The sequence below is a fragment of the Thrips palmi genome, unplaced genomic scaffold (genome assembly GCF_012932325.1).
Source record: "Thrips palmi isolate BJ-2018 unplaced genomic scaffold, TpBJ-2018v1 HiC_scaffold_18, whole genome shotgun sequence".
Classification (NCBI taxonomy): Eukaryota; Metazoa; Arthropoda; class Insecta; order Thysanoptera; family Thripidae; genus Thrips; species Thrips palmi.
Window position 1 is genome coordinate 6033285 of NW_023144627.1, and position 22209 is coordinate 6055493.

General features: G+C 59.3%; 1 protein-coding gene across 1 annotated transcript; it reads left to right on the top strand.

Annotated features, from left to right (window-relative positions):
* Positions 1–20323: 20323 nt before the first annotated feature.
* On the top strand, positions 20324–21628 carry LOC117644902. The gene is made up of 4 exons (XM_034384615.1): positions 20324–20392; positions 20674–20847; positions 20914–21078; positions 21300–21628. The coding sequence occupies exons 1-4, from the start codon at positions 20324–20326 to the stop codon at positions 21468–21470; spliced, it is 579 nt and encodes a 192-aa protein (XP_034240506.1). The 3' UTR covers positions 21471–21628.
* The last annotated feature ends 581 nt before the right edge of the window (positions 21629–22209 follow it).

The window sequence follows — 22209 nt, forward strand, 5'->3', positions numbered from 1 at the left end:
TCTTATTCGCTGCACGGGCCGCCCCCTCAAAGACGAATCTCGGCGTCGCCTCCCCCCTCCCCCTCCCCCTCCGCCCTCGTCCCACAGTAATCACGCCAAACTTTAGCAGCAGACTTACACCTTATTTGCATCCCGGAGCCCCGCAGAAATGATATTGTTGTGACGAGTACACACAGCCTGGCCCGCAGGGAAATGTGACGCCTGACCCCACAACCCACTTCTTATTAAACCGACAGAGAGGGAAAATAAAAACAGAAAAAATCCTGGGGACATGGCTCGCGGTCGAGTGCTAGAACGGCATTTTGGCGGAGGCGTTGGAAGGACGCCGCGGTGACCCCGCGATGCTGGAGCACACCATGAATACGGGAACGCGCGCCCCGGCGGGGAGTCGAACACGCACCCCTGGCACGCCGCCCGGCCGCCCGCCGCCCTCGGCCGTCCCTCGGCCAAGCCCCCGAACGACCCGTGTTAACGCCGCGGGTTATGTTTGTCGGACTTACACGCACGGCAAGGGCCTCGGGCCGAAAAGGGAGCGACTCACAGTGGGCCAGAAGACCGGTGGAGGCGGCCAAAACTCCAGACGAGTTTTGAGCTCCAGAGTCGCTAAATGGGACTCGAACCGAACGTGTGACCCCACCAATGGATTGCTCTCCGAACGAGCAATCCATTGGTGGGGTCACACGTTCGGTTCGAGTCCCATTTAGCGACTCTGGAGCTCAAAACGCGTCTGGAGTTTTGGCCGCCTCCGCCGGTCCTTTGGCCCACTGTGCGACTCTGGGATTCGAACAGTTCATCTCGTCTTGCCCTCTTGGTAAACTGACCAGAGTGGTAAAAACGCGAATTATTTTTTTAAAAACAAAGGTCTCTTTAAAAATGTAAGTTCTTGGATCTTTGTTGGAGCTGAGTCGAGAAATGGGAAGGTTTGGGAAGGCTGGAGGGTTTGGAAGGTTGGTAAACTGGATGGTTGGTATACCCCGGGCCGGGCGGGGAGGTTGTTTCTGGGATGTTGGTAGTACTCGTCGGCATGCGTGCATGATTAGCGGCTTGACTTGCTGGCTGGCTGGCTGGCTGGCTGGCTGTTCGGCTCCACGTTGTTTCTTCCACGCAGCTGGCTTCAAAACGGGCGAAATAATGAAAGGAAAACACGACGCGGTGAGGGAAGTCCGGCCGCCGCGCCGCGCCACGCCGCGGCACCTCCCTGGGGTTCATTATTCCAGCACTGCGAAAACAAGGAGGGAACAAGGAGGAGAGAGGGAGAGAGAGAGAGAGAGAGAGAGAGAGAGAGAGAGAGAGAGAGAGAAGAGAGAGAGAGAGAGAGAGAGAGAGAGAGAGAGAGAGAGAGAGAGAGAGAGAGAGAGAGAGAGAGAGAGAGAGAGAGAGAGAAGGAGGGGATGACCACTCCGGAGGGACGGCAAACCGACGATGTGTGTGGTGCAAGTCGGTCCACAGAGTGACTGGCCGGCCGCCCTGGGAAATTCAGACACTTGAGAGCATCCACCGTGTTTTTCCTCTCTCTCTCTCTCTCTCTCTCTCTCTCTCTCTCTCTCTCTCTCTCTCTCTCTCTCTCTCTCTCTCTCTCTCTCTCTCTCTCTCTCTCTCTCTCTCTCAGAGTGTGTGTGTGTTTGTGTATGAAAAATTCGCCCCTAGATTAAGAGCGCTGGGGCGTCGTCGGCGTCTCGTCTGCATCGCCCCGGAATCGCAGATGCCTGTCAATCACAAACAAAAACGGGAAATGAGGTGACGGAGGGGGAAGGCCGCGGTGCCAATAACTCGCGCTCCGTCTCTCTCGCACTCGCAGGGCGCCCCGCAGTCGCCAGGGGGTGCGAGAGAGACGGGACGACGCCAGAAGGTGCGTTTCTTCGGCCAATTTGGCGGAGCTTGTCACGGTGGCCGTAGAGGCCGTGGAGGCCGTGGAGGCCGTGGAGCGAGGGGTGACCCACTGTAAAATTTTGTGTACAATGATTGTGTGAATGTGCAAGAATGTGCAAGATTTCAGGCGTTTTTGCCACACATGTTGCCTACTTACAGGCGTTTTTGCCACCTGAATGTGGAATGTGGTCAAATTTTGTACAACGAATGTGGGAAGCTGTTCCCCCCTCGCCGTGGAGGCCCTGGATGCCGTGGAGGCCGTGGGGGCCGTGGAGGTCGTGGAGGCCGTGGAGGCCGTGGAGGCCGTGGAGGCCGTGGAGGCCGTGGAGGCCGTGGAGGCCGTGGAGGCCGTGGAGGCCGTGGAGGCCGTGGAGGCCGTGGAGGCCGTGGCGCACCTCGCGGCCGGGCAGCCAGGTAGGCGAGGCCAAGGCGAGGCAGACGGACGGCGGTCGCTTCCGGCGCCCCGGAGCAGCCCCGGAAATGGAAGGCGCTTCTCCGGAAACGGATTGGCGCGCTGTGACGTCATCGATTAGCATTCGGCAGGGGATGGCCGTAAAGCATGCGCGTGCCTGCACTGTGGGCGCAGTGCTGCCACACCAGTAGGCAAACCCACGGTGCACCGGAAAGGGTTGCCAACCTCAGCCAGCAACTTCTCGACAAGCCTAGAGATAGCCGATTTGCCCAGTAGGCAGGCCGAGGTTGGCAACTCTTCCGACACTGGTGCTCCGTGGGTGGAAAACCCTCGGCAACCATCATGTTGGTTGCCACTTTTTCCCAGTGCAGGACCACAGTGCTCAGGCAGGTCTCACCGCGGACTGCCTACCCGGCGCTTCCGCAGGGAGACTCGCTGAGCCTAGCGGGGCCTGGCAGAGCCTCCTTCGATTCGTCTGCTCCATTTTGGGCGCTGAAACAAATGGCGTTCTTCACGCGAGGAGGCAGTCATATCGACGGCATCGTGACAACGGGGGCGCGGCACGGCACGGCCATCCATCATGCCACCTCCTGCGCCTGCTCTTCGTCCTGGCCGCCACACAGTGGATTTGCTAGAAGACCGGTGGAGGCGGCCAAAATTCTAGACGCGTTTTGAGCTCCAGAGTCGCTAAGCAGGACTCGAACCGAACGTGTGACCCCACCGATGGATTCCTCGTTCGGAGAGCAATCCATTGATGGGGTCACACGTTCGGTTCGAGTCCCATTTAGCGACTCTGGAGCTCAAAACGCGTCTACAGTTTTTTCCGCCTCCTCCGGTCTTCTGGCCCACTGTGTCTAGGTAGGCCTATTGCCTCGCTGGCGCATCGTTTCGGCCTGCTAGTGTGGTGCCAGACTGCCTCCGTAGTGTCTTTTTACAGCTAATTCCGCAAATCCGGCCAATTGTGTGTCGCGGTCCTGATAACGACCCGGACGGCCGCAGGGTCCCGCCGGTCCCACAGAAGATAAAGCAGTCCAAAACGTTCCCCAGGAAACAGCAAAAAAAAAAAAAAAAAAAAAAAGAGGCAAGAAAAGTGCAGTCGTCCTGCTTAGCTCTTCCTCCCCACACTCCTTATCCCTTTGTAATTCTTCCGCTGTCCTTTCCCTGCCCGTTTTTTTCTTCCTCCTTTTTTCCGTGTTTTTTGCCGCCCTCCCCGCGGCGCTGTGATTTCGGAAACTGCGTTAAATGGCTTCTGCCACTTCCCCTATTAACCTCGGCCGAAACATTAAACGGTCCTGGGTCGCGTCGCGTCGCCTCTCGCGAGGGTCCTTGCGGTCCTGGACTCCCGGCCTCAGCCACACAGTGGGCTCGAGTGGGCCAGAAGACCGGTGGAGGCGGCCAAAACACTAGACGCGTTTTGAGCTCCAGAGTCGCTAAATGGGACTCGAACCGAACGTGTGACCCCATCGATGGATCGCTCTTCGAACGGATGAATCCATTGGTGGGGTCACGCGTTCGGTTCGAGGCCTGTTTAGCGACTCTGGAGCTCAAAACGCGTCTAGAGTTTGGCCCGCCTCCCCCGGTCTTCTGGCAAGTCCACTGTGCCTGGCGGTGGAGTGGGGCCGGCAGCCAGTTACACTTATGCAAACCACTTGGGCCGGCGTGTAGCCGTGTATTAAACAAGGTAGGTTTACGCCAGACCGCGTCTTGTCGTAACAGGCTTCGCGATGTCTCGCTGCCTTTTCCTCCAATCCGCACCTGGCGTACCTACCTTGGCCTGCGGCGCTAGCCTGCCTTCGGCAGGCAAATGGCTTGCCCATCGTCGGTTACTTCTAACCTGATGGATGCTGGGGGGCGGAGCCCCCCAGACCCTCCTACTTCAAGACAGAAGTGATCTGCCTGCAGAAAACTCGATTTTTCGCCGTTTTTAAGGTGTTTTTCGGCTATAAAAACTGAACCAGTTGAGCTAGGATGGTGAAATTTCGCGTGTGCCGAGCCAAGGACATACCTAATAAGCCTGCAAAATCTCAGCCAGATCGGCCGAGCCGTTCAGGAGGAGTAGTGTACACACACAGACAGACACACACACAGACAGACAGGAAAAATTTTTCAACCCCACTGGAGTAACAGGCTTCGCTATCGCTCAGCCAATTACCCCCGGACCGCGCGGGCTTCGAATCGCATTAATTTCGGCCGGGGCTTGCTCGCGGCAGAGGCCGAGGAGGACGAGGCCGAGCATGGCCGTCGAGAGGCGCGGGGTCTACATCATTTGACCGGCCTGAACTAGGCCGACGAAAACTACACCTACCTATTTTGACCGACCTAAATAAAAATGCTCGTCTCAAATGATCGGTTCCCGAGGCGTGGCAGCGGATGAAACAAGGATAAAAAGGAGGTGGCGAAACTGGACCGCCCCCCCTGGCGCGCAAGCTGGCCGAGGCGGGCGGGGGGGGGCGGGGCGGGGCGGGGGGGGCGGGGCGGGGCGCCACACCCCCGCCGAACGCCCTCCCTAAGCGTCTGATACTTCCAGACTGATAGCCGCACCGCGAAAATGGCCCCAACATGTGCTTATTGTGCGTCTTTCCTGTTTTTTACGCGCGGCACTGCTAAGGAGAGTGTCTGGACACTGCCATTCGGTCACACCGGGGCGAACGGACGGACGGACCGACAGACAGACAGACAGACAGACAGACAGACAGACAGACAGACGGACAGACGGACAGACGGACAGACGGACAGACGGACAGACGGACAGACAGACAGACAGACAGACAGACAGACAGACCGACAGACAGACAGACAGACAGACAGACGGACAGACAGACAGACAGACAGACAGACAGACAGACGAGTGGGAGGACATCTCCTTATCGCTGCCAAGTCGGTAAGGTATAGAAGCTGTGCACGCTATGCGCCAAGCCCGGCCAAGCCCGCGTCGGGCATGGCGGCGCGGCACGGCGTCGGGGTGGTATTGATAGGGTGAATAGCACCTGCCCCGCCTCCGATCCCCATCCGGCCCATCCAACCCTCGACACCCATTTGCCGTTCTCTTTGTCTTTCTTTGTCTCCCCCTCGCCGTCTCTCTCTCTCTCTCTCTCTCTCTCTCTCTCTCTCTCTCTCTCTCTCTCTCTCTCTCTCTCTCTCTCTCTCTCTCTCTCTTTCGCTCTCTCTCGCTCCCGCATTCGTAATAAATCCAGACGGATAGCCAGGAGGCAAGACGTGCGGGGACCGACGCGGCACACGAGGGGAGGTGGATTATGCAGTTAAAACACGGAAGCGGCGTCAAGAGGTGCGCGGGGCGCGAAGAAGTAGATCAGGGAGAGAGAGAGGGATGGCGATCATCAGCGGGCGTGTGTGGGAGGGAGATAGCAGTGGATTAGAAAGGATACACGGCGCAGAAGGCGCGGCAGCGTCATATTGAAAGTGGCCAGCCGAGTGGAAACGGGGCGGAAGAGAGAAAGAGCGAGGGTGGAGGCGTGATCGCCGATCGCCCGGAGCACAGCGCGCACAGTGGGCCGGAAGGCCGGTGGAGGCGGCCAAAACTCTAGACGCGTTTCGAGCTCCACAGTCGCTAACTGGGACTCGAACCGAACGTGTGACCCCACCAATGGATTCCTCGTTCGGAGAGCAGTCCATTGGTGGGGTCACACGTTCGGTTCGAGTCCCATCTAGCGACTCTGGAGCTCAAAACGCGCCTAGAGTTTTGGCCGCCTCCACCGGTCTTCTGGCCCACTGTGCGAGTACCCAGACGCGTGTCGGCATTTGGCAGGAGGACCGCACCAATCATGCGCACCCCGGTGGTGTCGCTGTCTCGCTGTCGAGGCCCCGCCGCGTGGGCTGCCTGCCCTGGCCGCCTGGCCGGCCGGCCCACCCTTAGGCCTGGGCGGGCCAAGGGGCCTCGGTCAGCAGAATCACACACGCACACGCACACACACACACACACACACACACACACACACACACACACACACACACGTGTGCTGCGGCCGGCCGGCCATAAAGCACTACACGATCCCGGCTTGCCGCGCTTGCCGCAAGGGGCATCCACTCTGCGAAGTGCCGGCCCAAATCCCTTTTCTTTTCTCCTAATTTATTTTCCGCAGTGTGGCGGTGGCGTGGTCGCGGGGATCACGTCGTCGGAGGCCTCGTCGGAGACACTGTCGCAACAAACCTCCGACACGATAATGCCGCCCTAAAACGAAAACAGCGGACCGATTCCGAGAGTCGTCGCTCTGTCTCTCTCGCACTCGCGGGCCGCCCCGTGTGGGTGCGAGAGAGACAGACTCTAGGAATGAGAGCCCCATAAAGAGAAGGGGTTGTTGGCGCCGCGTCCCGCCGCGAGGCTAGGCACTAACTGCCACCCAATTTCCGGAACGATTCCAAAGTAAAGACGCCGAGGCAGTGGCGTGGCGCCGTTTAATTTTCTGAAACGTTTATTTCTGCATCCGCGACACCCTGAGGGGACTACGGGCCCCGGCGGCAAGCACGGCCGTGTTGTCGCTGCACTGTGAAGCAAGTCCCCGCACAGTGGGCCAGAAGACCGGTGGAGGCGGACGAAACTCCAGACACGTTTTGAGCCCCAGAGTCGCTAAACAGGCCTCGAACCGAGCGTATGACCCGACCCCACCAATGGATTCATCGTTCGGAGAGCAATCCATTGGTGGGTTCACACGTTCGGTTACGGTACCATATCGCGACTTTGGAGCTCAAAACGCGTCTAGAGTTTTGGCCGCCTCCACAGGTCTTCTGGCCCACTGTGCCCCGGTGTCTTACAGTGCCGACGCGATGACGCACAGCGTGACGTGCGAGGTGTGCGAGCGGCGCTGCCAAATTAAATGGCCCAGTCACAAAACGCCGTCAAGTTCACTGTAAAAACAGCACGTGGTTTTTCCAGGGAGCCTATGGTAGAGACATAGGCGAGTTCCAGGAAGTTCCTGGACAAACCAGGAACCAATTTTACTGTGCTAGCTCCTGGCGCTCTTAAATCTATTTTGCTCTTACCACGCCAAATCTATTTTTGATGCAGACAATTTTTACAAGCGCAAAAACCAATTTATCCATTTTTTGGTGAGTATTGTTATTTTATTTTTTTAATAATCGCGCTTTGCTGCTGGAAAATGGATCAACATTTCCGGATGGTCTCGCTGTGCTGTGTCCATCCGGATCGCACGACACTGGTGCCAACGAGACAATGTTCATGGCTGGCTTAAGCCACGGCGAGGCGGAGCGGGGCGGGGCGGGGCGGGGCAGGGCGGGGTGGCCGAGTGCTGACGGGGCTTGGTTCGCGCCAAATGGCAGAGGCCACAACACCGCCACGGCCACTGCTCTGTCCTTCTCGCACCCACAGGCCGTCCACCCCGCAGCCCCCGGAGCCCCCGCAGTCACTGCCCCACGTCCCACCGCCCTCTGGCCACAGCGATGACTTCCTCATAACGCGGCCCTGCAACTGAAGACTACACCCAGCGCAGCTACGCCATGCTAACACTGAAAAGCCAAACGAGGTCTAGACCGCACCACTGGTGTGGTCAAATGGGTGCCATTTTAACCGCATCAGTTGGTGTGGTCTAGACCAAGTTCGGCCACGTTTGGTGTCGTCTGGACCACGTTTGGAGTGGTCTTTCCGTGCAATGGCCACGCCGAACGCACCAAACGTTTCTCTAGACCGCACCAGCTGATGCGGTCAAAATGGCACCCATTTGACCACACCGCGGTTGGTGCTGTCAAGACCACGTTTGGTTTTTCAGTGAACCGCAGCCCCAACAGTGTGCCCAATGGGTTGCCTACCCGCCAGGCCGTGCCGAGCGCTTCAAAACGACTGTGGTCCAGGTTAGGTTGGACCAGTTGGAGCAGGTTAGGTTAAGTTAGGTTAGGCGGCACCCTCTGGGTGGCTTGCCGCTGGCTTGCCGCTCCCCGGGGACCGCCTTGCCGCCTCCGCGGCAGTGATGCCAACCCCTCGCGACTTGCCGCAACGAACCGCGCCTCTGCCGTGCTTTACGGTTTCTAATTAGCAGACTTACAGCCCGCGTCAAGTGGCGCCGCGGTTCGCGGGTTCAAATACCCGCAAAAAAAAATTTCTCCTGCATTGATGCATTTACGTTTTGTTCAAATACAAAAGTAACATTCAAATTTTCTTGTGTAAAGGATTTTTAAACGTATTTTAAGTCAAATCGGGACTCTGAAAGTGAAATGAGTTTAATAACTGGTCGTGTTGGGGCGAGGCGAGGGCGAGAGGTGAGCCTTCTGTGGGGCAGGCAAGCATCGGGGAAGTCACAAGAAATTTCGGATTCCAAGCAGAATCCGATAAAGTCGCAGCACTCGAAGAAGGGAGAGAGAGAGAGAGAGAGAGAGAGAGAGAGAGAGAGAGAGAGAGAGAGAGAGAGAGAGAGTGAGAGAGAGAGAGAGAGAGAGAGAGAGAGAGAGAGAGAGAGAGACAGACAGAGAGAGAGAGAGAGTGTCTGGCCGAGGCAGACACACGGCAGAGATCGGCAGGGTGTATTTATGCCGCCAGGAAATGAAGGAGGCCGAGCGGAGGCCGAAGGCAAGGCCGAGCCGAACCCGAGCCGAGCCCGAGCCGAACAAAGTTGGTTCCGATTCCAGCGAAGCACGGACAGCGCTGTTCCGGCTGGAGGTGACTCCGGACGGCAGATAACAGTCCGCGCAAATCGCGCTCCGAAACGTGTGAAAATGGCAGAGCCTCAGTCCGGACTTTGGAAAATGAAGAATTTCGCCTTGGATTCCCACCGACCGATGCACCAGTGTGGGGAGGGTCGTCTGCCTACGGGGCGACTTCTCGAGAGCAAAGCCCAGTTACTGCCTTGAAGGCAGGCTGAGGTTGGCAACCCTTCCGACACCGGTGCATCCTGGAATTTTTGCATGCCGACTGTGGTAACACTGCGTCGCTTCCAGTGTGGCCAACGTTCCCATGCACTGCCGCGCGGCGTCGCGCTGCTGCACGCTGGCTCCGCTGGCTCCGCTTTGCGCGCTGGCTCCGAAAATCGAAACCATAAACCAAGTTCGGGATTGTTATTTTGTTTCAGCCGGACGCCAGCGCCACCATCGCCTCCATAAAGACGTCCTGCTTCATGCTTGACTTAACCTGAGTGTGCGGCGGCGGGGGCGGCGGGGGCGGCGGGGGCGGCGGGGGCGGCGGGGGCGGCGGGGGCGGCGGGGGCGGCGGCGGGGGCGGCGGGGGCGGCGGGGGCGGCGGGGGCGGCGGGGGCGGCGGGGGCGGCGGGGGCGGCGGGGGCGGGGGGGGGGGCGGCGGGGTGGGGGAGGCGTTGGCCGGAAAGGGAGGTGGCGGCGCGGCACGGCGTCGTGATCAGCCGCAGAAAGACTGAGAAAGAGCATCGGACCGATTCTCTCTCCGTCCCTCTCGCACTCGAGGGCGAGGGTGCGAGGGAGACGGCGGAGGGGGGGGGAGAGGGTCACGATCGCTGTATCTCTGCCTTCTAAATACTTGGCGGGGCGGCCAGGGCGGCCGCGGCCAGGGCGGCGCGGTTGGCACTCTGGGCGGCTCCTGTTGTGTTTGCCCTCTCAAAGTCCGATTGCCGAAGTTCCTTTCGCTCCTTTCCTCGCTTTTAAAAAGTTGGTCGGCACGGCGGGGACGTTTCGGTTGCCACTCTAGGCGGTGACTTCTCGTACCGCCACACAAGCAACGCAGGCTGGCCAACGACACACGTGGCACAGTGGGCCAGGAGACCCGAGAAGACCGGTGGAAATGATAATCCCGGGTGCGTTTTGAGCTCCAGAGTCGCTAAATAGGACTCTAGCCGAACATGTGACCCCACCAATGGATTGCTCTCCGAACGAAGAATCCATTGGTGGGGGTCACACGCTCGTTCGAGTCCTGTTTAGTGGAGCTCAAAACGCGTCTGGAGTTCTGTCCGCCTCCACCGGTCTTCTGGCCCACTGTGCGCGGGTAGCCTCAGGGCTTGGGGATCCCTGCTTCGAAACCACTTCGAATCGCCTCAGGTTTTCGCGCCAAAATATTCCACTCGCGTCAGTGCCTCGCCTGTCGCAATTCTGATCGCTGATTTTTGATATGTCGGGCGAATAAAAAATTGCCAGTGTTTCGGGGCGTTGATGAGGCCCGCCCCTCCGGAGGCGTCGCCGGGGCGGAGGCAAGGCGAGGCGAAGCCGGGGCGCCGCCCATTCTTTATTTTCATCAAGTTAGCGTCGCGGTGTGGTGGCTGCACTGCCACGGCACTGCCACGCCACTGCCGCGGAAGTTTGTTTTCTCAATTGTCTTCCTGCTTGCGTATGCCCGGCACGGCCCACGGCATGCGTACCAACCCCTCCCCCCCCCCTCCATTGAGGTTTCCCGCGTGAACCCGCCCATTTGTACCTTGCCATCCGTCAATACGAGAGCAGAGAGAGAGAGAGAGAGAGAGAGAGAGAGAGAGAGAGAAAGAGAAGAAAAGTCGCGGTAAGGCGCGCGCCGTCCTCACGCGAGCAGCAGTTGGCAGCAGTGCAAACACTCCCCATCACGTTCGGCGACACCTGACGAGTTGTTGTTGATGTTCAGGCGGCCACCTCCCTCCAGTGTGGCCAACCCCCGCACGAGAATTTTGCCACGCCTTGCCGAAGTTTCTATACGTTGACGAGACGAAGCTACGCTGTTGGCGGCAGACACGTCGTCGCATAAGAGAACGAAGCTCTCAAGGCGAATTTTTAGGCTTAAAAAAGGGAAATTTTATGTGGCCGATTGAAGATTTTGGCGCGCGTCGGCACCACTGCTCCCGCCCCGACATACAGTGGGCTGGAAGCCCGTTGAAGGCGGAGGAACGAGGAACCCATTGGTGGGGTCACACGTTCGGTTCGAGTCCCATTTAGCGACTCTGGAGCTCGAAACGCGTCGAGAGTTTTGGCCGCCTCCACCGGTCTTCTGGCCCACTGTGCGACATGGCCCAGGATTAATGTTCCGCCCCGGACGGCCCGACGGCCGGACGCCATGCATATGGAGAGCTGCGACTTGAAAACTTTTGCCGCAGTTAGCTGACCGTCCTCGCAGTCGATAAATTAGAGCGAGCCCGGGTCCCGGGTTCGAATACCGCCAGCTGCCGCCAATCTTTTTGCGTTTTCTTTCGTCGCCAACTTCTGACTCTGTTTCTGCGCGGGAAGTCGCGGAGGGAGGCGAACTCGCATGACGGAGTGCCGCGACGCGTGACAGCGTGCGGCACGCGTCACAGTGGGCCAGAAGACCGGCGGAGGCGGCCAAAACTCCAGACGCGTTTTGAGCTCCAGAGTCGCAAAACGGGACTCGAACCGAACGTGTGACCCCACCAATGGATTCCTCGTTCGGAGAGCAATCCATTGGTGGGGTCACGCGTCCAGAGTTTTGTCCGCCTGCGCCGGTCTTCTGGCCCACTGTGCAACGGGTCGGTCAGCCCCTGCGAGCAGGCCGGGTAGGCCGGCCCGTCGCGCAGGCCTGTCGGTGCGCTGCCTACGCATCAGGCGCTCCACGGCCCGCCTTGCCTGCCTTGCCTGCCTTGCCTGCCTTGCCTGCCTTGCCTGCCTTGCCTGCCTTGCCTGCCTTGCCTGCCTTGCCTGCCTTGCCTGCCTTGCCTGCCTTGCCTGCCTTGCCTGCCTTGCCTGCCTTGCCTGCCTTGCCTGCCTGCTGCCTTGCCTGCCTTGCCTGCCTTGCCTGCCTTGCCTGCCTTGCCTGCCTTGCCTGCCTTGCCTGCCTTGCCTGCCTTGCCTGCCTTGCCTGCCTTGCCTGCCTTGCCTGCCTTGCCTGCCTTGCCTGCCTTGCCTGCCTTGCCCGCCTTGCCTGCCTTGCCTGCCTTGCCTGCCTTGCCTGCCTTGCCTGCCTTGCCTGCCTTGCCTGCCTTGCCTGCCTTGCCTGCCTTGCCTGCCTTGCCTGCCTTGCCTGCCTTGCCTGCCTTGCCTGCCTTGCCTGCCTTGCCTGCCTTGCCTGCCTTGCCTGCCTTGCCTGCCTTGCCTGCCTTGCCTGCCTTGCCTGCCTTGCCTGCCTTGCCTGCCTTGCCTGCCTTGCCTGCCTTGCCTGCCTTGCCTGCCTTGCCTGCCTTGCCTGCCTGCTGCCTGTTTGCGCCCATAATTAAAGATTTCTTACTCCGCCTCCTCCACGCCTCTACACCGCAGTGTCAACATCAGCGCCGCCTTCTTCGCACACAGGGAGGAAAAACTCGAGGAAAGGGCGGTGCAAGTGTTGTTTCGGGGCGCCGTGGTGGCAGCACTGAGACAGAGCGCCGCGGGCTGGGGTCCGCTAAACGCGCCGCGTCTTGTTGGGTCGTTGTCAAGTCGGAGCCATAGTCTGCGGACCCAAAACCGAACGTGTGACCCCACCAATGGATTGCTCTCCGAACGAGGAACCCATTGGTGGGGTCACACGTTCGGTTCGAGTCCCACTTAGCGACTCTGAAGCTCAAAACGCGTCCAGAGTTTTGGCAGGGAGGAGGAGGGGAGATGAAGCGAGCGCGTTTTGGGCTGTCCGAGGCGTGCACGGGTAGTGCCGAGCGGAGCTGGGCCGAGCTGGCCGAGCCGAGCCGGGCGCCGAGCCGAGCGCCGAGCCGAGCGCGACCCGAGCGGCTCGGGCCGAGCCGAGCGCCGGCCGGCGAGCAGCCCGACAGCCCATGGCGCGCAGTAAATACATCAATCTAGGAGTAATTTTTACGTGCCGCGTTAATGTTATAGGCCTATACTGGGTGAAAAAGTACGAGGAACACGCCTGTGCAAACGGTTTGATCGCGCGGCGTCTAGTTTGGGTTTCCATAGCCCTCCACTGTGGCCCCCCATTACCTCCGAGTTGAATGGAGGGCTATGGAAACCCAAACTAGACGCCGCGCGATCAAACCGTTTGCACAGGCGTGTTCCTCGTACTTTTTCACCCAGTATAGGCCTATAACATTAACGCGGCACGTAAAAATTACTCCTAGATTGATGTATTTACTGCGCGCCATGGGCTGTCGGGCTGCTCGCCGGCCGGCGCTCGGCTCGGCCCGAGCCGCTCGGGTCGCGCTCGGCTCGGCGCTCGGCTCGGCGCCCGGCTCGGCTCGGCCAGCTCGGCCCAGCTCCGCTCGGCACTACCCGTGCACGCCTCGGACAGCCCAAAACGCGCTCGCTTCATCTCCCCTCCTCCTCCCTGGTTTTGGCCGCCTGCGCTGGTCTTCTGGCCCACTGTGCAGCCCCGCTTGACCAGCCCGAACCAATTAGCTTCCACTTCCGGTTTCCGGGCTGCTCAAGACGCCGCGGTTTCCGGCGCCAGTGGCGGTCAATCCGCGCCGTTTCCGGGGAGGGGGACCGCACAGTGGGCCAGAAGACCGGCGGAGGCTCTAGAAGCGCTTTGAGCTCTAGAGTCGCTAAACAGGACTAGAATCGAACGTGTGACCCCACCAATGGATTCCTCGTTCAGAGAGCAATCCATTGGTGGGGTCACACGTTCGGTTCGAGTGCCATTTAGCGACTCTGGAGCTCAAAACGCGTCTAGAGTTTTGTCCGCCTCCACCGGTCTTCTGGCCCACTGGCGCGGGATGCCAAAGGACAGAAAACAAAACGCAAGACCGGTGCATCCTCGGCCCGCACCCCAGCGCGCCCTGCACACGGACAGGCCGAGATGTGTATTCAATGTCTATCAGTGTTTATGCAGGCCGCGGCCGCGGCGGCCCGGTCCGGCAGTCCGAGGTGGACTCCGGGTGGGACGGCCCCGGGCCTCAAGGCCGACTCATACGGCCAAATTTAATTTGGAATTGGCTCCTGTTTAGCTTCCTCTGCGTTGCTTGTTTAGTTTGGCAGAACAAAGAAAACAGCCGTGTTTACTTTCGGGCGCTGGAAACAGCGGGCTGTGTGTCTGAGATGAAGATGTTGTAGTTGTTGGAAGGGTTTTCATCCGGAGGGCGGGGCGGCCGAGGCCGTGCACGGCGAGCAGCGGTCAGGCGGCCAGCGCGCACAGTGGGCCAGAAGACCGGTGGAGGCGGCCAAAACTCTAGATGCGTTTTGAGCTCCAGAGTCGCTAAACAGGACTCGAACCGAACGAGTGACCCCACCTATGGATTCCTCGTTCGGAGAGCAATCCATTGGTAGAGTCACACGTTCGGTTCGAGTCCTGTTTAGCGACTCTGGAGCTCAAATCGAGTCCAGAGTTTTGGCCGCCTCCACCGGTCTTCTGGCCCACTGTGCGGCGGCCGGGCCGACATCAACAATAACGGCCCCGCCACTTCCGGTTTGTTGGCCTCGGGGTTCGCGTTGCCCGCACCGCGCAGTGGGCCAGAAGACCGATGGATGCGGTCAAAATCCCGGTCTTCTGGCCCCACTGAGAATGAAAAAGTCATGATCAATACCCAATTTTGGGCGAGGTTTACTTTCTCACCCAAATTTGGGCGAGGAATGTTTCCTCGCCCAATTTGGGCGAGGAAAGCTTCCTCGCCCAATTTTGGGTGAGGAAGGGTGTATCAGCTCCCTATATAGCACCATAGGATTATGATCCAAATTTGGGTGAGGAAACTTTCCTCACCCAAATTTGGGCGAGGAAAATTTTCTCACCCAAATTTGGGTAGTAAAGAATTCCTCGCCCAAAATTTTAGTCATGATCATGACTCTTTCATTCTCAGTGCCACTGTGCGCTGCCCCTCCCCTGGGTCGGCCGCCACCCTTTGACGCCCGGTCCGCCCCGCTGCTTTTCCTGCCCCGGCCGGCGGCGGTACTCGAACCCCAGCCCTATCAGCGCCACGTGGCACCTGCAGGCCTGCAGCGGACTGCTTTGTGGAGCTTTGTGGGCCTTGCCGGCCAATGCAGCGATAGCGCCCCTGGATGTGTGTCCGTTCGTCAAGCGTCTTATCCGGCAGGCATTGTGCCAACCGGCCGAACCCTTGCCGGCTCTGTCTCTCTCGCACTCACGGGGCCTCCCGGTACGAGCGAGAGAGCGCCGCCCGCCGAAAACGACTCTTGGTCTACAGGCCCTTGCCAACGCAGCTCGTCAACAATTTTTCATAGCCGGCCGAACCGCGCGAAGCCTCGGCAATCAATTCCACCGGTCGGTCATCACTTGCCGACTGCCCGCTGGATGGGACAGACTGAGGGTCGTTATCGTCGCCCTGTCTCTCTCGCACTGCGAGCACTACCGAAGTCCCTTCATTATTTTTTTGATTGCCACCCCTCCTGCCAAGCAAACTTACTTGTCCTGGAGTGCGTCCTCGGTCCTCGGCGTCACAGCCCTTCAGACGGGCCGCTCTGTTTTTCGCAGCGCATCTCCCCTGCTTCCCCTTCTCACCTTTAAAACACTTTTTGGGGATCTGCAAGGCGGTGACTCAAATCACAGTGGAGCGGTTCCAAGGTCAACAGGACCTGCGTTGTTTCGCAACCCACAGTGGACCAGAAGACCGGTGGAGCCGGCCAAAACTCTAGACGCGTTTTGAGCTCCAGAGTCGCAAAACGGGACTCGAACCGAACGTGTGACTCCACCAATGGATTCCTCGTTCGGAGAGCAACCCATTGGTGGGGTCACACGTTCGGTTTGAGTCCCATTCAGCGACTCTGGAGCTCAAAACGCGTCTAGAGTTTTGGCCGCCTCCGCCGGTCTTCTGGCCCACTGTGCGACCCGCCCTGTTGCAGGGGTGCAGGGATGCAGGTGAAGCCACACTGCATTGGCGCGAGTGCCGCGCCGCCAACACTACGTTATCCCAGGGTGTTTTAATTAAAGGGAAACCTGGGAATAATACATTAATCAGCGACCGGGCCGGACCCCTCCGGCCCTCCGGCGAACACAAACTTCCTTTTCCTTTCCTTGCTCTCCGCTTTGATTTGTTGCGGCGCTGCATTGAATTTATATGAAAGATCGGCAGCAACTTACGTTTCGGTTGTAAATGATCCGCAAGTAGCTGCACTAATTACGGACAAAGGCTTCGCTTCGCAGCGCCAATTAATGGCTGGGCTAATTTATATTTTTACTTAAACTCGCGGGGGCTGTTTATGGCGGGACGGGCCGTGTTTCAGCCTTAAGTTAGAAACAATGTTATTTTGAATTAAATTAAATATTTTTCGTTGTTTCTTTTTTTACGAAATTGGGGTGTTTATGAAGTTTATTTCGTTCCAAATCATCGATAGATTTTAGTGCCGATCGAATTTGGGCCGTCAGCGAGCAAAGGACGACAGTTAGTGCGCAAAAGTGTAAGGCCAGGAAACGAATTTCGGCCTCATTTTTCCGTCAGGAGTCTCCTTTCACCGGCACCTCTGCCAAAGCCTTCGCTGATAACCCTCCTGGCCACTGACGGACTGAGGCACCGCCTCGATATAAACAAAAAGAATCCGGAAGGCGCTGACACAGCGCGACGCGGCGCCACGTAATTCGTATATAAAGCGGGATTCGGCGCCACTTCCGTCTTCGTCCTCTCTAATTTACTTTTAACTTCCTCCTTTTATGTTTAGTCGTTAAGCTGCTTATTATCCTCCAATCAAAGCGTTTTCTCGCCCAGTTCCTTGAGCCCCGCCTAAGCCTCTCTCTTTTTTCCTTCCCTCCGCTCTCTCCTCCCCCTCCCTCCCTCCTCCCTCTCTCTCGCTCTGCATTTTTCCGTCATCCACGTCACCGTGGCCGTCATGGTCTTCCCGGTCAAGGCGCCCCCGCCCCTGTCCGCCGTCCGAGTTCAAACAGTTTCATCTTACCGGCTTTGCTCGCCCATATTTTTCTGCTTCATGCAAACAGTCGGACGGATGGATGGACAGACAGACGGACAGACAGACAGACAGACAGACAGACAGACAGACAGACAGACAGACAGGCAGGCAGACAGACAGACAGACAGACAGACAGACAGACAGACAGACAGACAGACAGACAGACAGACAGACGCGAGGTAGTGGGGCCGGCAAATAAGCAAGGCAATTTACGATAGCGGCGCCGGCGGCTCTTGCTGACCAAGCCAAGTCATGACCAGCCCTTTCCGCGGCCCCCGCCCCGCCCCGCCCCGCCCCGCCCCACCCCGCCCCGCCCCGCCCCGCCCCGCCCCGCCCCGCCCCGCCCCGCCCCGCCCCACGTCAAGTGGTCACACATCCCCTTCCCGGCGTTGGCGCGGCAGGGCCTCGGCGGGGCCACGGCGGGGCGGCCAAAGCCCGAATCCTAGATACGGGCCAGACAAGCGGCCGAGCTGTCATCGAGCCGAAGCGGCCAGGCGAGCCAGGCGAGCAGGGCAGTCCGATCCGATGGCATCTCGGCGCGGCCTTGAGCGTGGCAGTGTAGCGGCGTGGCGTTGCCAGCCTGTGTTTAGCGAAGGGCACGCACAGTGGACCAGAGGACCGGCGGAGGCGGTCGAAATCCCGGACGCGTTTTGAGCTCCAGAGTCGCTAAGCAGGACTCGAACCGAACGTGTGACCCCACCAATGGATTGCTCTCCGAACGAGGAATCCATTGGTGGGGTCACACGTTCGGTTCGAGTCCCCTTTAGCGACCCTGAGTAGCGGTATTTGAACCCGCCTCGCCTTCCCGACAGTGCCGTGGCGGACCTCTGAGGCCGCGCGATAAGCCGCGGTAGTGCGTCTTTGTCTGGCGCACTGTCGCATCGCGCCTCCAGTCTGTCTTTGTCTGTCTCGGCTCGGCCTGCAGGGGGGAGCCATTCGCTCTGTCTCTCTCGCACCCACGCGGGACGCCCCGCGAGTGCGAGAGAGACAGAGGAACGCTGCAGGCGGACGGGAAGGCGGCAACGAATGGAAAATAGTATTGAGCAATTTGCTGGCCCATAATTAGTCCGCGATTGAAGGGAGCGTGGCGCTGCCAGCCAGCCTTGCAGTGGCGCGGCTCCGCGGCCGATAAGGGGATGAGCAGGTGCCCCCGCTCCCACTCTGTGCCACTCCCTCTGTCTCTCTCGCACCTGTGGGGCGCCCCGACAGAGCGAGAGAGACAGCGCGACGGAAACGACTCTCACCACTGTGGCAAAAACCTACGGAAAGTTCTGTAAGCAGCTTGTGGGAATTCTCCGTAGCCCCCTTATCAATATTCTCCGTAGGCTCTTACAGTATTTTCCGTAGGACCGCACAGTATTCTCCGTAGGACCGCACAGTGATCTCCGTAGGACTATACAGTCTTCCAGGTCCTACGGAGAAGACTGTGCGGACTTACAGAGAATACTGTACGGCCCTACGGAGAATTCTGTAAGAGCCTACGGAGAATATTGATAAGAGGGCTACGGAGAATCCTGGCAAAAAAATTAACAGAATTTTCCGTACCTTTTTGCCACAGTGACTCCCTTCGGCAGACTGATTCCTATAGAGTCGCTCTCGTCGCTCTCTCGTGCCTCCGCCCCATGAGTGCGAGAGAGACAGAGCGGACTGTCGGAATCGGCCTGCAGTGGCGTGGCGGGGCGGGGCGAACCCGCGCCAGCAGGCTGGAGGATGGCAACCCTTCCGGCACTGGTGCAACGCGGGAGTTTTATAGTGTAGCGAACTCGGCCACGCCGGCGCAGCGCTTGCAGTGCAGCAGACACCACACTGCAGCTTACTTCCGTCACACGTGTGTGTCTTTCGGAGCACACATCGTTTCGCCGCCGAGCCGAGTCGAGCCGAGCCGAGCCGAGCCGAGCCGAGCCGAGCCGAGCCGAGCCGAGCCGAGCCGAGCCGACCCGAGCCGAGCCGAGCCGGTCCTCCTTCCACGGCCACCGATAAATCGAAATATCAGCGAGCCGAGGATTCAGGATTCGCCTGCAGAGAGGTAAATACTGTCTCCTCCCCTCCGGGGCGCCGCGCCGCCACGCCAGGGCTCACTCCCAGGGTGCCCCGCCCCGCCCCGCTCCCGCTTCTCGAAATATTGCCTAACTTCGACAGTTTAAGTTTCCACCGCGGTGAGTCCGCCACCCTCTGAGTGCCAGTGGCGTGGCGCTGCGTGGCGGGGCGGCCTTGCCACGCTCGCCGCCGAGGTGGCCTGCCCACCCCACTGTATTTATTCTCCGCGAGCGCATTCTCCCGTCCGGGACTTCCCTGCACACTGATTCCGGGAGGCGTCGCTCTGTCTCTCTCGCACTCGCGGGGCGCTGTCAGTGGGTGCGAGAGAGACAGAGCGACGACTCCCAGTCTACCTCCCTTCCCCGCGCTGTTTGCTTATTATGGCTACTTCTTGGCCTCCTCGTGGAGATCCGCGTTCCTCCAGCGTTCACCGCGTGCATATTTCACTTTTCCTGCATTGTTTAAACCTTAGCTATTATTGATGCAACATAATAAAGAGCAAGATCATTCAATCATTTCAAGAATTAATTTCGCGACTTCTACAGTTTTGAAAATCTTGTTGTTGTTTTTTGTTTTTTTCGAGTGCAATTGGCGTCATTTTTGCATGTCTCTCGAGAAATGGACCACGTACACTGTATGCAGCTGCAGTCTGCAGTGCCTGCACCACCCGGCGGCTGCCCGGCCACCCCGGTTCCGAACGCGGCCGCCAGAGCGCGCCCCGCCCCGCCCCAGCCCTGCGGCTGGCGCCCGCGGGGTGGGAGTGGCACTACTCCGAGCGTCGGCGATACCCCGCGCTGCGCTGCGCTGCGCGACGGGGAGTATCCACGCGCCGCACAGCCGCAGGCAGGTGCACTCGCCAATCTCTTAATAAACGGCGGCGCCGCATTGCATTGCAACTCCGGGACTCATCGAGGTGGCTATCGGTGGGGAATCTGCTTGCTGACGCGCTGACGCGCTGACGCCGATGGCCGAGCGTGACCAGTGACCCGGCAGGCCGAGCACAGTGGGCCAGAAGACCGGTGGAGGCGGCCAAAACTCTAGACGCGTTTTGAGCTCCAGAGTCGCTAAATTGGACTCGAACCGAACGTGTGTCCCCACCAATGGATTGCTCTCCGAACGAGGAATCCATTGATGGGGTCACACGTTCGGTTCGAGGCTTGTTTTAGCGACTCTGGAGCTCAAAACGCGTCTAGAGTTTTGGCCGCCTCCACCGGCCTTCTGGCCGGCCCACTGTGCCGAGGCAGGTCCGGCGGCGTGCGCTGTCCACCGCGTCCACCGCCTGACAACGGCCTGTCAACCAGAGTCAGCCCTGATGGACTGTCAACGCAAGGCCTGGTCGGGCCCCGGCGCCGGGCTGGACTCGGAGACTCAGTCGGCCTCGACATGCCCGCCGCCGTGAAGGCCCTCATCCTGCTGGCGCTGGCCGCCCTGACCGGCCTGGCCGCGGCCAAGGTGCGCTCAGTGGATTTGCCAGAGGACCGGTGGAGGTGGCCAAAGACGCGTTTTGAGCTGCAGAGTCGCTGAACAGGACTCGAAGCGAACGTGTGACCCCACCAATGGATTCCTGGTTCGGAGAGCAATCCATTGGTGGGGTCACACGTTCGGTTCGCGTCCCATTTAGCGACTCTGGAGCTCAAACCGCGTCCGGGATTTTTGCCGCCTGCGCCAGTCTTCTGGCTCACCGTGCACCGGTAAAGTAACCCCGAGTTTTGAAAACTGGCGCGCATTCGCAGAAGAAGCCGAGCGCGCCGCTGGGCAGCAAGCTCATCTTCCAGTGGGTCGAGATGGAGCACTGCCCCGAGACCTTCGACATGAACGCCACCTACGAGCTCAGGTACATGCGCAACGGCGACGTGTTCGCGGACACCACCTTCCACGTCCGGAAGCCCGCCCAGACCATCACCAAGGTGAGGTTAGGTGCGGTTAGGTGAGGTTAGGTTTAGGACTCGGCAAACTGCAGCCCCCTTCCCCAGTTGCGACAGATCATCACGTCGTGCACGGAGGCCGGCGCCGAGTGCGAGCACTTCATGACCTGGGACTCGCCCATGGAGGGCTGCGCCTTCATCTCCGCCAAGCACGCCGTCTGGTCGCCCACCTTCGTCAACATCAAGCCGCCCTTCTTGTGCCCCATCGCCACCGTGAGTTCTTCTCGCCAAATGAGGCTCGAACCGAGCGTGTGACCCCACCGATGGATTCCTCGTTCGGAGAGCAATCACACGTTCAGTTCGAGTCCCATTTAGCGACTCCGGAGCTCAACACGCGTCTAGAGTTTTGTCCGCCTCCACCGGTCTTCTGGCCCACTATGCGGCCTATCTCTCCCCGATTACCGTTCCTGCTTTACCAACGACTCTTATTTCAGGGACTCTACGTCAACAATAACTGGACCGTTGACAAGAACCTGCTGAACCTACTGCCCTTCCCTCGGAACCACCTCTACAAAGACCGCGTGGAGATGTGGAACGAAAAAAACGAACTCTTCTGGTGCTTCATCTTCCACTTGATATTCAAACTGTACAAACCGCGAACTTAACCCCCCAAAAAGAACAAAGAGAACAAAAATATAGTCTTATTGAAATATTTGTCTGTTTAGTCTGTATTAGTTTAAGGATGCGGCAATAAGATTCAATGTGCAAATGATTTTATTGGCAACTGCACTTACATTGTCGAATTACAGTGCACTGCAATAAAGATAAATGAAAACCAGTGAGCCTCAGTTGCAGGCCTCGTCTTTTTCCGAGCTCTGCAAGCACGGCTGGGCCAGAAGACTGGTGGAGGCGGCCAAAGCTCTAGACGCGTTTTGAGTTCCAGAGTCGCTAAACGGGGCTCGAACCAAGCGTGTGACCCCACCAATGGATTGCTCTCCGAACGAGGAATCCGTTGGTGGGGTCACACGTTCGGTTCGAGTCCAATTTAGCGACTATGGAGCTCAAAACGCGCCTGGAGTTTTGTCCGCCTCCACCGGTCTTCTGGCCCACTGTGCACCGGGGGCTGCTTCTTGGCCTTCGTTGTAGTCGTCCAGCCCCCCCGGTGCCCCCGGTGGCCGCGGCATGTAGTACGCACGAGGCCGCCGAGCCGCGGGGCCCCCGCACCGCGTGCGTGCGCCGTGCGCCCCCCCCCCCCCCCCTCCCCGCCACGCCCCCCGCCGAGGAGCCCCCTCCCCGGGCAGCCACAGGCAAGGCAGCCACAACAACGGCAAGCAACGGGTTTGCTGGCCGGGCACGCGGCACGCGGTGCGGCACGCCGGCAGGTCGACCCCATCATTCAGCCAG